This window comes from Microtus pennsylvanicus, chromosome 8 (genome assembly GCF_037038515.1).
Source record: "Microtus pennsylvanicus isolate mMicPen1 chromosome 8, mMicPen1.hap1, whole genome shotgun sequence".
Classification (NCBI taxonomy): Eukaryota; Metazoa; Chordata; class Mammalia; order Rodentia; family Cricetidae; genus Microtus; species Microtus pennsylvanicus.
Window position 1 is genome coordinate 75,722,686 of NC_134586.1, and position 17,965 is coordinate 75,740,650.

The window sequence follows — 17,965 nt, forward strand, 5'->3', positions numbered from 1 at the left end:
GGGTTCCTCTTAGCACCAGGCAGCATGGTAAGAGCTACGTAGTAAAATTTAATTTTTAGACATGTTAAAATGTAAAAAAGTTTAAGTCTTTAGAATATATTTTAAATTAATAGCACATTTTGAATGGTACTATCTTCTCATTGTACTTGAGAGTAAATATAAGTCAAATGTAATCCTAGCAAAGTAGGATTATTCATAAAGAACAGGTGAACAAGTCTTTATGAACACATGGGCAAAAGCCCTGACATATAGCACCTTTAAAAAATTAATTATAGTCTTAGTGCCAATATTTTGTAATGTAGTCTCTTTTTGGTAGTGGAGTAAAAAAAAACATTATTTTCATTTTTTTCTTGTGCAAAATTTTAAAGTTGTATTACAAATTAATTACAGACACTTTGCAGAATTTAGACAGACCCTCAATGAAGAGCTGACATGAATATTCATGGAACTCTTCCATGCCACTGAAAAGTAAGGAATACCACCAGACACATCGTGTGGAAGAAACATTACCCAGATGACAAAATAAAGATTAAAAGGGAAAAAAGACCGAAAGAAGAGACCAATTTAACTGATTAACACAAGGATATCCTAATTCTTGTAATGGAAATCTGAAAAACATGAAGAGTCTTTTACACTTTAAGCACGTTATTTTCATTTCAGATATGAAAGGTTGCCACACAAACAAAAATATTAATTTCAGTCTAACACTAATTTCTCTTGAAACAGAAATCCTGTCATTATCTTAGTAAATGCAAAACAATCATTTAAATTCATTATAAAATCTCTGAATGGACCAGGAATAGAAGGCTTTTTCTTTTTCTTTTTGTTTTTTTATTATTAATCAATGCTGTTCTATTTTTAATTATGTTATTTTACTTTTATTGATAAAATGATTCAAATTCTTAGTTAACATGAAGACAACAAAGATTACCTATAAGTATTTAGTATTATTGATAGTAATTTGAGTCATCTATTATAAAATCAATGTTATTAAAACAATTTGCATGAATAGGACGTAACATTGTCACAAAATAATCGAATGCTATTATCCACAACTCAAAGGTAATTTCACTAATTATAAGTAAATATTGTACCTGAGCAGCACAGATCATTATAATTTTCTCCAATTGCACAGTTTAATTAGATATAACCATGAACTACTCAGGTGTATTTCAGAGCATTGTAGGTGATGGATAGAATTAGGGAACTCCATTGCCTTGTGTAGAACAATAACTGAAAATACATTGTGCTGCAATGTATTATGAACTGTAATTCTCAAAATTTAAAGATTTAAATTCTTTATGACTATGTTCTCACTCATATTCTAGGAGTAAGCTGAAGATTATTTTATTTGGCTACTGTTTTTTTAAATTTATTTATTTATTAAGGATTTCTGCCTCCTCCCCGCCACCGCCTCCCATTTCCCTCCCTCTCCCCTGATCAAGTCCCTCTCCCTCATCAGCTAGAAGAGCAATCAGGGTTCCCTGACCTGTGGGAAGTCCAAGGACCGCCCACCTCCATCCAGGTTTAGTAAGGTGAGCATCCAAACTACCTAGGCTCCCCCAAAGCCAGTACATGCAGTAGGATAATAAAACCATTGAGATTGTTCTTGGGTTCTCAGTAATCCTCATTGTCCGCTATGTCCAGCAAGTTCGGTTTTATCCCATGCTTTTTCAGATCCAGGCCAGCTGGCCTTGGTGAATTCCCGAAAGAACATCTCCATTGTCTCAGTGTGTGGGTGCACCCCTCGTGGTACTGAGTTCCTTGCTCTTGCTCCCTCTCCTTCTGCTCCTGATTTGGACCTTGAAATTTCTGTCCGGTGCTCCAATGTGGGTCTCTGTCTCTGTCTCCTTTCATCGCCTGATGAAGGTTAATATTCAGGAGGATGCCTATATGTTTGTCTTTGGATTCACCTTCTTATTTAGCTTCTCTAGGATCGCGAATTATAAGCTCAATGTCCTTTATTTATGGCTAGAAACCAAATATGAGTGAGTACATCCCATGTTCCTCTTTTTGGGTCTGGCTTACCTCACTCAGGATAGTGTTTTCTATTTCCATCCATTTGTACGCAAAATTCATGAAGTCATTGTTTTTTACTGCTGAGTAATACTCTAATATGTATATATTCAATACTTTCTTCATCCATTCTTCCATTGAAGGGCATCTAGGTTGTTTCCAGGTTCTGGCTATTACAAACAATGCTGCTATGAACATAGTTGAGCATATACTTTTGTTGTACGATAGGGCCTTTCTTTGGTATATTCCCAAGAGTGGTATTGCTGGGTCCAGGGGTAGGTTGATCCCGAATTTCCTGAGAAACCGCCACACTGCTTTCCAGAGTGGTTGCACAAGTTTGCATTCCCACCAGCAATGGATGAGTGTACCCCTTACTCCACAAGCTCTCCAGCAAAGGCTATCATTAGTGTTTTTTATTCTAGCCATTCTGACAGATTAAGATGGTATCTTAAAGTTGTCTTGAGTTGCATTTCCCTGATCGCTAAGGAACTCGAGCATGACCTTAAGTGTCTTTTGGCCATTTGAACTTCTTCTGTTGAGAATTCTCTGTTCAGCTCAGTGCCTCATTTTATAATTGGTTTGATTAGCCTTTTATGGTCTAGTTTCTTGAGTTCTTTATATATTTTGGAGATCAGATCTTTGTCAGTTGCGGGGTTGGTGAAGATCTTCTCCCAGTTGGTGGGTTGCCTTTGTGTCTTAGTGACAGTGTCCTTTGCTTTACAGAAGCTTCTCAGTCTCAGGAGGTCCCATTTATTCAATGTTGCCCTTAATGTCTGTGCTGCTGGGGTTATACGTAGGAAGTGGTCTCTGTGCCCATGTGTTGTAGAGTAGTTCCCACTTTCTCTTCTATCAGGTTCAGTGTGTTCGGACTGATATTGAGGTCCTTAATCCATTTGGACTTGAGTTTTGTGCATGGTGATAGATATGGATCTATTTTCATTCTTCTACAGGTTGACATCCAGTTTTGCCAGCACAATTTGTTGAAGATGCTCTCTTTTTTCCATTGTATACTTTTAGCTCCTTTATCGAAAGAATAGAGAGCACAAGTACTGGCATGTGCAACCCTGTCTGCAGCTTCTCCTGGAAAACGACAGAACACTTGGTTTCTATTGTTAACACAATGACAGACAAAGTCAATTGTTCATTTTCTTTCAAAATTGGGGCTTGTCATCATGGAGACTGATGTTTTCATTTGCACAATAAACTGACACATAGCCAGATCATATTGATTGAAAATAACAAACAAATCCACAAACAGTGCACAGAAATATTATGGTTCACAATGTTCTGTGAATGACATGTAAACACAAGAGTACTGTGATGGATTATTTGACCAAGCCATCACTGATGTGGATACAAAGTAGTGGTTCACATGAACATCTGCAACAACCTGGGAGCCTACCTTATTGAAACATATGTCAAATTTCTCCTTGAAGAGGAAGCAGAGAATGTTGTGAAGAATTTGAATAACCCTTGTTTAATGAGCAGCAGACCCACATACAACTGTACTGCATATCTAATTTCAGAAAAGCCTGCTACCTCCAGTTTGAAATGGGAGAGTTCACAAAAGAGGCTTCTGCAATTTAATGCATTTGGAACATCTTGGGAGCTGCTAAGGGATATGTGTGTGTTCCAACACAAGAAGCCTAGATCTAGGTCTCCATTTCAGTAGCTACATTAATGATCCAGAGACCAAGGACCTTATAGCAACAGATGTGGTAGAAGATGAGAGAATGACAAATCTGGGCAATTTTGAGCCAAGTTGTTTTTATTGTGTGTCTGCTAGACAGTGTTGAGTTGTTTGACAAGTCATTTAACAATGGGATTATATAATAATAATAACAAAAATGAAACATAGATTTTTTTCTGAAAGAAATTTGTAATCATGCAGTAGGATGAGATAAAACAAAAACAAAGATTATTAATAATAGCAATATCATTATAGTTACAGTAACTGGTGAAACACAGAGCAACTGCTTCACAAGTTTGAGGTGAGAACAGGGTGCATTCCAACTCTCTCCATTTTATTCAATGTAATGCTCAAACTTCAGTCATAGAAAGGAGGAAAGAGGGAGAAATAAAAAGGAATAGAAATAGCAAATGATGTAGTGAAATTTCCACAACAAATTTTTATACTTAAAATACCCTCAGAACTCAACCAGAAAACTCTTAGACCTGAAAATACTATCAGCAAAGAGCAGGATATAAACAAAGATCATAATATAAAGTCAGCATTCAAGAATCAATGGGTTTTCTGTCAAATAGAAATAAACTTACTAATAAAAAAGTCAGGGTAAATTCCATTAACAACTTCAAAACACAATATCTAGAAACCAGTTTAAACAAAGAAAGTTAAAGAAAGTTAAACAATGAAATCATTGAGACATGGAATAATGAAGAAAATAGAGGGTAGGAAAATATTTGACATTCCCTAGTAAACATAACCATGCAGACTTTGGTAACAGTGTGATACAAGAATGCAATATACATCAATATCCCAGGAACTTTGGTCAGAGAGATGGAATAACAGTGATGAAAATAATATCATGACCATCCAATGAAGTGAGTATTGTAGTGTTCATTTGTGCAATAACTTAAGCATCTCTTGTTCTGAATTTCATTGAAAGGCTAAAACCCTGTTTGTGAAATCAAGAAGAAAAGGAGATAATGAGTTTAATGTTGGCTTAGTTTTGGAAGTTGTGCCCCATGGGAGTAAGGCCCTATGTGAGACTGTTGTGAGGTAGACAGGAGGGTGTGGATCGAAGCTGAGCATCTTGTGGAAAGGAAAGAGGAGAATATCACAGACACACTGTTGTCTTCATGAGCACAGGGTTAGAGAGATCAAACTTTCTCAGTGCCCCTGTGTCCATCCATGTTTCTTCACCAAACAAAATCACAGGCTGAAGTCCAATGCTTTACTTCACGACCTTATGAGGACAGTCAAGCTACAATGTATTGCAGTCCTTGATTATGGAGCACTGAACTTCACTCAGTCCTTGAGTTATAATGACATTACGTGAGGATGTGAGGGTCTGAGACATTTCTGTCAGTCAAATACCTGGAAACAGAAATGTCTATCTTGTCCTCACAGTGTCAGTATCTCCAGTTCAGGTGCCATAGAGAAGGGAAATGCTGACTATGCAAGAGAGTCACTTCCCAGCTAATCAGAGGTTTTTATTAAAAGCTGTAGTCGTATGTAGAATTGATAGTATGCTGAGTGTCCAAAGGGTCACAAAGCCCAGTATCATTATTTTCCGTGGGTTTTATAGTAGGGACATTGACAGAATGTCCATCATTCTGTCCATAGAACATCCACCATTTTATCAACAGAACAACGTGGGCTCCTAAGCTGGTAGCTGATTGACTGGAACTGTAATTCTAGGAATATGTTTCTGATTACAGGGTAAAAGCTTCCTCCATTTGTGAAGGCTTCATGTGGACTCAGTACTGCCTTTGGAATGAGAAAATGGAGAGACCTGCCTTACTCTCAGTGATACTTGTTCGTTACAAATTAACATTTCCAGCCCCATTCTTCATTTTATTCTCATAGCTCATTGCCTGCTTGGTTCCTGAAGACATTTATTTAAAGCTTCTTAGTGATTCCAATTTCCCCTTCTCACCTGAACACAGAACATGTTCATTATTCTCAATCTTATAGAATCCAATTATATTCTCTTGTTGAGAAGTATCTACTCAAATGCAAAATACGTTGTTGTTATAAGATACAAAAATTAGTTTACGATAAAGAGGTGGATCAGTGGAGAAGAGTCATTCCTGGACTTGTAGTGAACATAAGATCAGTTCCTATAATCCGTATGATAGCATCCATATTGAGAGCCATCTGCCAAAATAGGTTCAAGGGGTACAATGACCTCTTTTAGAATTCAAGTGCAAGAACCACAAATGTGATACATGCAGAAAAATCTTCAAATACACATAGAATAAATGATCTGGGCAGTGGTGGCACAGCCTTTATTCCAGCACTCAGGAGGCAAAAGTAGGTGGATTTCTGTCAGATTGAGGCCAGCCTGGTCTAAAAGACCTAGTTCCAGAACAGGCTGCACAGCTATAGAAAAACCTTGTCTCAAAGAAACAAAAAGAAAAAAAATATAAAGTTATCTCAATAGTTTAATTCTGAGGGATCACCATGCTTCTGCAACCTACATGCATTAGAGCAGCCAGAGTAATTGCATTTCACTCCTCACCTGTACCTCAGAATAACAGAAAATGACAATTCCAAATGGCAAGCCAAAAAGTCATCTGGGATACAGTACTGACAACACTCTAGAGAATTCTTTGCTACTTCTAACTGCCATAGGGTGACACAAGAGCAGGTGTCCTTTGAGCACTAGGTCAAGCTTTTTCTGAGCTGATTTGCATATTGAGACTTTAGCCAGGTGCAGATTACTGAGTGACATTAAAGGCAGCTTGTCAGTGTCCAGGAAACCTCTAGTCAAACCTGCATGGGTTCGGGTGCTCTCCTGCTTTGGGTACTGAGACTCTGGGCTCCAGGTGAGAGCCTGAAGTGCTGGGAACAGCAACTGTGGCTAGCATTGTTTTTCATGCTTTGATGTTTTGAGGATTGAAATTAAAGCATCTAAATAGTGTTAAGTTTCAATTTTCCTTTATTGCTTCTCAGAGTGTAGCTCCTGACTGCTGATACAGATTCTACATACATGATAACATCATATTGAGTGAGGTAATACAGACCCAGAAAGACAATTATCACATGTACTCACTCAAAAGTGATTTTTAATCATAAAACAAAGAAAAACAGCTGACAAATAACAATCCCAGAGAACCTAGACAGCAATGGGCACCATAAGAGAGACATTTATGGATCTAATCTACATGGGAAGTAGAAAAAGGCATGATCTCCTGAGGAAATTGGGAGCATGGAGACTATTGGAGATAGTTGAAGGGAAGGAGAGGGGAAGAGAGGGGAACAATGTATAGCTCAATGAAATCAATAAAAATAAGAACCACATACATGATGGTTTTACATGGGTGCTTTTAGTAAATGCCAGAGCAAGATGGTTATCATTTTAGGTTCCCCTGGGGACATTGTTCTGCCCCAGTCTCCCACTTCAAAACCTGTTTCTCTAGAGCAGAGGGCCATTATCTCATGTAGGGCCAGTAAGAGTGTCACTGAATATGACATTAGTTATATGCATTGGAACCAACAGAGAACCCAGGACAGCCTCCCAAGCTCCTCATCACTTTTGCATCTAACCTAGCATCTGTGTTCCCTGCCAGGTTCAGTGGCAGTGGGTGTGAAACAGACATCACCCTCACCCTCCATATCAAATGTCTAGGCTATCTTGCAAGTACTTGGTTAATAACATATGTTTTGAAATATTGTCACCATCCACAAATGAGATTAGCCTAGAACTTGGACCCCAAGCTGTCCCCAAATGTATAATCCCCATGTTTACGCCTCTCTGGTTCTGAGATTAAAGATGTTAATCTTAACTTTTTGCCTTTATGTTTTATTTATTTATTTTTATGTTTCTTGTCCTTTACACATAATACTGGGTTTATAATTTACTTTTTATATATTCTTTCAGAGTTTACCAACCTAAAGTTCAGGTGTATTCTGTGATTTCTATTATTGCTTCTAATTTTCATTCATACTCAAACTTTTTTATTGTATAGCATCAATCTATTGTATTGTGGTCTATTGGTCTTTGTTAAATTATTACTTGATTTAAGGTTGTTGGGAACCCTTCCCAACTACCTTGGTTATCAATGACCCTGCATAGTACCACAGAAATCAGGACACAGAGTAGGAGATACAACTGCATAGTTTATTGCAAAGCCAGTGCACTTTTTATAATACTCAAATCACGATTCAAACTAGGTTCCCATGAAAATAGTTTCATACACTATTAAATTGGTTGCAAATAATTTCAAGAGCTTAGTGCCTTAGTTAAACTAAACAAAAAGCCTGGTGTTATGGGAATAACTCTTGCTGTAATATACTATGTAAAAACACCTCATCAGAAGACAAACCACAACCTAATTAGAACCTCTGTGTTCTCAAGGACTGACTATTGGCAAGGCACTTTACTAATGTGGGAGATTTGCCTTCTCCCAACTTGGTTTGCCAAGCCTATCAGCTAGAATGTTACTACATGTCACTCCTGCACAGAGTTTCTATGCAGTTCAAAACCAAGCCTCTACATAAGATGACTTTGTTTCCTTCTGAAGAGATATTTTTAATGTTCACTATATCAGGAAGACCATTTTCACCCAGTTTCAATATTGATAAATTATAAATTATCATAGAATATGCATTTTTAAAATAACCACGGTTGGAAATATTACCCTACAGCAAAGATTTTTTTTGAAAAAAAATCATTTTTTTCTTCCTCTTTTGTTTCTAAAAATTTATCATCTTCTTTCAGTTCCCTTAGTTGTGCATGTGATGCTTATTTGTTTCTACAGGGTGTACCATTGCTTTGGGATTTAAGATTCTTTCATCTCAATGTTAATGTTCTCCAGGATTTACACAGAGTGAATTCTGAGCTGCTCTTTGAAACTGGAGCACACATCTGTGGCACTGTTCATTGTCCTCTGTATAAGAATGGTTTTAAAAGTAGGAAAAAATAAGCAAATTTAGCCTCAACTCTCTCTCTTTCTCTCTTTCTTTCTTTCTCTCTCTCTCTATATCTATCTCTCTCACACACTCTCTCTCTTTTCCCTCCTCTACCTTTTCTTTTCTTTTATTGCATATTTTTTAGTCTAAGATACTTTTGTTGTGACTTTTTGAATATATTTTATCATTTCTTTGGTAAACATTAATGGTTATTCTTAGATAGCTTTCCTAACATATCTTCAAAACAAACAGATTTAAAAATATGGATTTTAAACCAAAGTTGTTATTAGAGTGCCTAATTGATTTATGTTTGAGTGATGTAAGATGATAGAATTCAGTGATTGCTCACACTCCTCATGATGTTATTTTTCCCTGTTGATTGACACCAGCTACTCACACACACAGCCCTTGCATTTCCTTATGTATTTGCTGACTGCTTTGCATGGGCTTTTCCAGCTCAACCCAACCTCCTAGAATTTATAAACTAAGTAAGCCCTTTGAGTGAAAACTGAGATACATCAGCGAGACAGAGGAAGCAAGATGGTGTCACAAATCCAGGTTGTCATGTCCCTGCTGCTCTGGGTGTCTGGTGAGAAATTCACAAGTATTATCATCTTCTCAGAGTAACTTCTTTGTATATAAGAAATTTACAATGTGTACTATGACAGAATATATCTTACAGAATAATATTCTGATAATATGACATTACAGGGATATTAAATGAAAAATTTCAACTGGTACTATATCTTGTTTTTTCATATTATGTATCATCATTGTGTATTGTTGATTGCAGGTGCCAGTGCTGATATTGTGATGACCCAGTCTCCATCCTCACTGGCTGTGTCAGCAGGGGAGAAGGTCACCATCAGCTGCAAGTCCAGTCAGAGTCTTTTAGATGATGACACTAACTACTTGGCTTGGTACCAGCAGAAACCAGGACAGGCTCCAAAACTACTGATCTATGGGGCATCCGATCGGTACCTTGAGGTCCCTGATCGCTTCATAGGCAGTGGATCTAAGACAGATTTCACTCTCACCATCAGCAGTGTCCAGCCTGAAGACCTGGCAGATTACTACTGTAAGCAGCATTATGATGCTCCTCCCACAGTGCTTCAACCTCCAACAAAAACCTCAGAGATTCTCAACAGCTGCCTGCGTCAAACAGCCCTGGACCTACATACTTCCCCTTGAAGTCTGAGGCTGGTGTGTTCAAACAGTAGTGTAAAAGTTTGAAGAGCCCACCATAACATGAAGGGATCAATGTCTCTTATGTCATTAGGTATGAAAACACCTTTAAATGAAAATGTTGCAAAGAACTCAATACTATCTTTCCATTCCACAAACTCTGCTGCTTGAATAGGAGGGATTTATCTTTTATATTTCTGGAGTTTTAGTGTCAAACACAAGATGCTGTAGGCAGAAACAGTGATGATGGCAAAGATTTCAAAGTGTAGAAAAAATGTTTTTGCTCTTTTAATGGATTCTGTGGTGGTATATTATTATTTTACTGGTCTCCATTTCTTTTTTTTCTTTCCCTTTCCATAAATTATTTTATTTTTATTACATTTTGGTTAATTAAGTATTCTTTTCTGTGTCTATGAGAGTGTGCATTGTATATGTGTGGGCCTGTTTTTAAGTACATATTTGACACGGCATAGTTGTGGAGGTCAGAGGACACTTGGCCATGATTATGTCTTTGTCCTTTGTCTTTTGGGATCAAAGTCAAGGTTGACATCAGGTTTGGTGGCAAGTGTCTTTGCCATCTAATGTATCTTGCTACCCCATAAAATCTTAATTTAAAATTAATTCATTGTACTCAGTTGCTTTTTTGTCTTTTAGCTTATTTATTTAAATGTCCTTTTCATATTTTACATATCTATCCCATATCCGACTCCCTCTCTTCCTCCTGCTACAACCACAATCCTCCTATTCTACCTACCATCCATTCCTCAGAGAAGGTAAGGCTTTCCAGTAGGAGTCAACATATGCTGACACACCACTCTGAGGCAGGACCAAGGCCTTCTCCCTATATATAGGCTGAGGAAGACATATTTTAAAAAAGAATGGGCTCCAAAAATACAATTCAAGCACTAGGGATGAATCCTCATCCCACAGCCAGTCCCCACAACCTGCCCAAGACACACAAAGGTCATCAACATTAGGAGGACCTAGTTTGGTTTTATGCATGTTTCCCTGCCATCAGTCCAGAGTCAATGAGCTCCCACTAGCTCAGGTTAGCTGTTCTTGTTCTTGTTGGTTTTTTTTTTTTTTGGTATGACCATTATGGTTGCATCCCCTTTACTGATATTATTGTTTCTCTCTCTTTAACTGGTCTCTGGAAACCAGGCCTGGTACTTAGCTGTGAATATTACTAAGAAGTACTGCTTCTATCTGTTGTTGGATGAAGGTTCTGTGATGAAAATATTCATCAATCTGATTGCAGGGGAAGACCAGTTTAGGCATCCTCTCCACTCTTGTTTAGGGTTTTAGCTTGGGTCATCCTTATAGATTCCTGGGAATTTTCCTGGTTCCCGGTTTCATACTATCCAATAATGGTTTCCACAATTGAAATATGTCTTTCCTTGCACTCCTTCTCTATCCTTCCCTCATCTAAACCAACCCATTCCCTCATGCTCTCCTTATGCCTTCCATTCTTACTCCTCGCCACCCCTCCCAAACTTCTCTTTTCCCTTGCCCTGTGCTCCCAATTGAGCCTCACTCAATCTCTTGAATTATAATGATACTACATGAGGATGCCAGTGTCTGAGACATTTATATCTGTCAAATACCTGGAAACAGAAATGTCCAACTTGCCCTCACATTGTCAGTACCTCCAGTTCAGGTGCCATAGAGAAGGGAAATGCTGATTATGAAAGAACAGCAAGTTCAGGAAATCTGATGATTTTATTAAAAGCTGTAGTCCTGTGTGGAATTGACAGTACGCTGAGTTTCCAAAAGGACACACAGCCTACCATACTTGTCTTCCATGGGTTTCTTATTAGAGACATTTACGGAATGTCTGTCATTCTGTCCACAGACCAAGCTAGGGCTCCTAAACTGGATGTTCATTGACAGAAACTGTGGATTCTGAGGATATGTTTTTGGTTACAAGGTAATGGTTTCCTCCATTTGTGAAGACTTTATGTGGACTTAGTATTGGATTTGGAGTGAGAAGATGGAGAGACCTGCCTTACTCTCAGTGATACTTATTCATCACAAGTTTACATTTCCAGTCTCATAATTCATCCTATTCTCACATGTCATTCTCACACCTCTTTGCTCCTGATGACATTTAGATTAAAGCCTCTTAGTGTAGCCAACTTCCCCTTCTTATCTGAACACACACACATACTTTTTTCTCAATCTTATTAAATCCAATTATTTTCTCTTGTTGAGAAGTATCATTCAAATGTAAAATATGTTGTTATCAGATGCAAAAATTAATTTAGGTTAAAGACATGGATCAGTAGATAAGAGTTCTTCCTGGTCTTACACCAGACATAGGTTCGGTTCCCAGGATCCACATGACAGTTCACAGCCATCTGCCAAAATAATTCCAAGGAATACGATGATCTCTTTTGGAATCCAAGTACAAGAACAACAAATGTTGTATATGCAGAAAAAATACATATACAGATAGAATAAATATAAAAATAACTTTCTTAAAAGTTTAATTAAGAGGGATCACGGTGCTTCTATAATCCACATTCTTTAGAGCAAGCAGAATAATTGCATTGCGATCCACACCTGGTATTTAAAATTTCAAAAGTCCAGTCAAAACACCACTTTGGTTACACTACTGAGAATGTTTTCAAGAATTCTTTGCTAATTCTAATGGCCATAGGATGACACAAGAACAGGGGCCCTTTGAGTACCAGGTCAAGTTTTATCTTAGCTGATTTGCATATTGAGAATTTAGCTATGGTACAGATTGTGCAGAGCATCTTTAAAGGCTGTTTGTCAGTGCACAAAAAGCAGCCTATATTGCAGCTCTCAGAGATGGGGTCAAGTGTTCTCCTGGTTTGGATACTGCTACTCCAGGTTCTAAGTGAGAAGCTATAGAGCTGGGAGCAATCACTGTGGCTATCACTGTTTGTCATGACTAGATATTCTGATTATTGAAATTAAAGCATTTAAATAGTGTTAGGTTTTCATTTTATTTTATGTCTTCACAGAATGTAGCTCATGACTGCTGTTATAAATTCCACATACATGAGGGTTTTACATTTCAGTGCCTTCAGTAAATCTGTGACAGCAAGGTAAGCATTTTAGGTTCCACAAGGAAAATTGTTCTGAACCAGTTCACAACTTTGATGCCTATATCTCTAGAGCAGAGAGCCACTGTTTCTTGTAGGGTCAGAAAGAGTGTCACTGAATATTGCATTAGTTATATGAACTGAAACCAACAGAGAACCCACGACAGCCTCCCAAGCTCCTCATCACTTTTGCATCTGATCTAGCATCTGGGATCCCTGCTAGGTTCAGTGGCAGTGGGTCTGAGACAGACAGACTTCAACCTCACCCTTCATCTGGTAGAAGTTGATGATGCTGTAACCTATTTCTGTCAAAAGAGTAATGAGCTTCTTCACACAGATCTCCAGGGATAAAAGAAAACCTCCATGGTTCCACTAAAGTTCAGGATCTGAGCTATGTCTTTTCACTGCACATCTAGATGATGTTATTTTAGATATCTTGATTTTCAAAAAGGAGAAACTGTGAAACAGGGATTTAAAAAAGTATATGTGTGAGTACATCCCATGTTCATCTTTTTGGGTCTGGGTTACCTCACTCAGTATAGTGTTTTCTATTTCCATCCATTTGCATGCAAAATTCAAGATGTCATTGATTTTTACTGCTGAGTGAAAAGGGGAGGAAAGGGGGAACTTGGAGTAATGGGATGGTTGGGATAAAGGAAGGGTGGATATGGGAGCAGGGAAGTATATATCTTAATTAAGGGAGCAATCTTAGGGTTGGCAAGAGACTTGAACCTAGAGGGGCTCCCAGGTGCCTAGGGCTTATGTCCTCAGTTAGTTCCTTGGGCGTCTGGGGATAGGGAACCTGAAATGGCCCTATCCTATAGCCATACTGTTGAATATCTTGCATATCACCATAGAACCTTCATCTGGCAATGGATGGAGATAGAGACAGAGACCCACACTGGAGCACCGGAATGAGCTCCCAAGGTCCCAATCAGGAGCAGAAGGAGGGAGAACATGTTGAGCAAGGAAGTCAGGACCGCGAGGGGTGCACCCACCGAGACAGTGGGGCTGATCTATTGGGAGCTCACCAAAGCCAGCTGGACTGTTACCGAAATAGCATGGGATAAAACCGGACTCTCTGAACATTGCGGACAATGAGGCCTGATGAGAAGCCAAGGACAATGATACTGGGTTTTGATCCTACTTCATATCTGGCTTTGTGGGAACCTAACCTGTTTGGATGCTCACCTTCCTAGACCTGGATGGAGGGAGGAGGACCTTGGACTTTCCACAGGGCAGGGAACCCTGACTGCTCTCCGGACTGGAGAGGGAGTAGGAGAAGAGTGGGGGGAGGGTGAGAGGAGTGGGAGAAGGGGGAGGAATATGGGAGGCTGGGAGGAGGCAGAAATTTTTTTCTTTTTTCAATAAATAAAATAAAATAATAATAATAATAATAAATATGTGCGTGATTGTCTCACCATGTATGCCTTACAATTTTTCTATTTGCTTCTTTAATTAAGATCTTCATGATATTATTTTCAAAGTGCAATTTTTGTTCAATAGATTGACTTAGATAGAAAGTCATTTAATATATATAGGAAACTTTCATCAGTCACTGAAAATAAGAGCCTTGAATATTGAAGAATGTTAGTTGTCTTCAAGATACAAGTGGACATCCTCACCCTAAAGCTACATTTCCCCATGTATTTGCTTGAAATTTCAAAATCCTCTTCAGAAGATCCCACAAAACAAGCCTCCTACAGCTGATTTATTGCTTAGTTTCTGATATTTTTCTCTGTGTCCATCACAGAAGCTCATCCAGGAACTTAGACTAATTAGTTGTTTTTTCTACTTTTCCAATACAACATCTTTTTTGTTATAACATCTTCCACAATATGGCCACATACTCTTGCTACCTTTTTTACTTTTTGGTATCTTCTTAGGTGGGGGAGTATAAAGCCTCAATATATATCTTGAGTGATGTAGGTGGGTCATCTGCCTATCTGTTGCTTTCATTGGTTAATTAATAAAGAAACTGCTTGGCCTTTGATAGGACAGTAGCTTAGATAAGCAGAGTAGACAGAACAGAATGCTGGAAGGAAGGAAAGTGAAGCAGACACTACAGCTCTCCTCTCCAAGATGGATGCAGGTTAAGATCCTTTCTGGTAAGCCACCACCTCGTGGTGCTATACTCAATAGAAATGGGTTAATCAAGATGTGAGAGTTAGCCACTAAGAGGCTAGAGTTATTGGGCCAAGCAGTGTTTAAAAGAATACAGTTTCCATGTAATTATTTTGGGTAAAGCTAGGCAGGTGGGGGGACATAGCCCGCTGCTCCTTCTACACTTGAGCTGACCTGGAAATAATTATCTAGCACACAGTGACCCGGAATCTGCAATCCAGCAGGCTCTTAACCCTAACTGTTAAATTCCATGACACCACACACAGCTCCTTTTCATATTCTAGTTGTTCTTCTATTACAGGTGCATAAAATCCAGAGGCCCAGTAGTGCAAGCCATGACCATGGAAGCTTTACTTCATAGAAACTCTCCACTTATTCATGAACTTTCTTTGGTTTTTTTCATTACCATGTGGAGTGAGATAGTTCAATAAAACTATACTTAGTATCACTTTCTGATGCACATCTTTGTGTTTTTCAAGTTTATGATCCTAGTTCAGGACAGTGAAACTGTACTTTAGGACTTTCCTCATGGTGTACAAGAAGTTATCAAAAATTCTATGACTCATCACCTATAATCTAAGCACAAAATGTCTGGGTCATTTCCTCAGGCTCAACAGGTTATAGTCAAGGTAAGGTCAAGGCTGAATTTTTATCCAGGCACTCAAAAACATCTCATTATAAGACTAGTACAGTTCTTTTTTATTTATATATACTGAGTCACAGGGAAAAAGTTAACACACTTATGTGATTTTCGTTTTCATTATAGTTCAATAAATTTCTTTGCACATATTCCCTTTTTACTATTCATTCATCTGTTGATAGATACTGGGTTGATTTAAATTCTGACTACTGTGAATAGTGCAGCAATAAACATGTGTGTCGAAACATATCTCTTTTAAACTGATTTACATTTGTTCTGGAAAATACAAAGTACAGAAGTAGTTAAATCATATAGTGATTTAATGTTACCATGAGAAGCCTCTATGCTGAAGTTCACAGTATTTGTCCCAGTTTTCAGTCCCTACAACACTATATATTGCTTGCTCTTTTGGCTATGCATTGCCATAATTTATTGTCACTTTCATGATTTCCTTTTAATTCACCATTAAAATGAAGTGATTTTATGTTTTTGCTTTGGTTTCTATCTCTCTGATAAAAATGAGAAGAATCCACAAGCCACAAAATCATGTAGAAGACACTGACCAACTTCAGAAGAACCCAGGATTTTGATGCTTGGAACTTTTTTTACCTTCAATCATATCTATTTATTTATGGGAGCTTGGGTAATGCTTATTATTCTGCTCCATATTTCTTGTTTTCTTGATTTTATTGAGGTATACATTTTTCTCTGCTACCTTCCCTTCCTCTCCCTTCCTGTTCAACCCTCATCCAGAGTCTCTATGCTCCAAATTTACTCAGGGTATCTTTTCTTTTTCCACTTCTCATGTAGATTAGATGGATGCATGTCTCTCTTAGGGTCCTCCTTGTTGTCTATATTCTCTGGTATTGTGATTTGTAGGCTGGTTTCTTTCCTTTATGTTTAAAAACCACTTATGGGTGAGTATACATGATATTTGAATTTCTGTGCCTGGGTTATCTCACTCAATATATTGTTTTCTAGGTCCATCCATTTGCCTGCAAATTTCAAGATTTCATTATTTTTTCTGCTGTGTAGTACTCCATTGTGTTATAAGGAAAATATGGTACAATGGAGTGCTCCATATTTCTTTACTGAGGATGGTGGAATGAAAGCACAATTGAGGTTTTGCCTGGGTGAAGCCTTTCTTCTCATGATATATAAAACTCATCTGCAATATGATAGTTCATTGTTTTTCCTCTCATACAAGTTCAGCCCATTTTTCTGTGATGTTCCAAAGTAAAGTAACATGTAATAACAGTTACTAAGTAGAGAGGTTTGCACTTTAGGCTATTGTACTATAGGTAGAGATTGCATGAATTTTACATCATAATAAATGACAACATCCTCAGTTCCCATTATACTGACTTTTAGGATAAAATATGTCTTCCCTAGACCTTCTTTAACAGTGGTATCCATGGAATAGGGTGCTGTGTCCCATGATTACAACATCATCAACATCTGAATTTTTGGCTCCAAAGCTTCAAACCAATTAATCTGTGTTGTTTTCAGCAAGTAGGTTTGGATTTAAGTCACTTTTATTACATCTCAAAGACTCTAATGCACTAGGGTGGGAACTAGTATTGTGAGAAAAGCAGTAACAAAGGACTTTCAGACTTTTTCTATCACACAAAAAAGAACATGGGAATTTTGTTCTTTTAGACTCCATGCCTACCTCTTCCATATTCTAACAATGCATAATTAACCATGGGTTTGTAAGTTTCAGTCTCCAGGTGTCCAATCTCAACAAGCAGCAGTAAATGATATGAAAGCACAATCTGCGCACACTGCAGCTATCACAAAGCAAAGAACAAGGTTTAGCAAAGAAAGAGAGCACATGGCAACTTGTCAGACACTGACTGGAGAAGTTACTCCTCTGTCACATTCTTGAACTTGAGATTTGGAACTTTTTTAATTCATGTGCCATTTTCCTCTCAATTATGATGATTTGCTAGCCGTTGGCAAGGGAGATATGAATATGCTTATCAGAAATGACTTAACATTTTGTACATGAATATTGGATGTATAAAATTATAGAATTAATGCAAAATAAAGGGAAAATGCCTGTTACATAAATGGATATTTAATTTTCAATGACATTCTTGATTTAGCATTAAAATGCTAACATCAGATAACTACTTCATCTTGAATATCATATGACATGAGATGCCTTGTAACCACTCAATTACTAACACATCTTTTGAAAGACTGTCTCTGTGCATAATTATGACTACCGAAGAACTTACACCCTAGGCTGGCCTCAAAGGAATAATCCTTCTGCTTCTTCCTCTCCAGTTCTCAGAATAGAGATGTGATCCTCTACTTCTTACCATG

General features: G+C 37.9%; 1 gene segment (V, D, J or C); it reads left to right on the plus strand.

Annotated features, from left to right (window-relative positions):
• The first annotated feature begins 9,132 nt into the window (after window positions 1–9,132).
• LOC142855354 (immunoglobulin kappa variable 4-1-like) lies at window positions 9,133–9,805 on the plus strand. The segment is given in 2 exon segments: window positions 9,133–9,203; window positions 9,408–9,805. Coding segments are annotated over 2 exon segments (447 nt in total).
• Window positions 9,806–17,965: the final 8,160 nt, after the last annotated feature.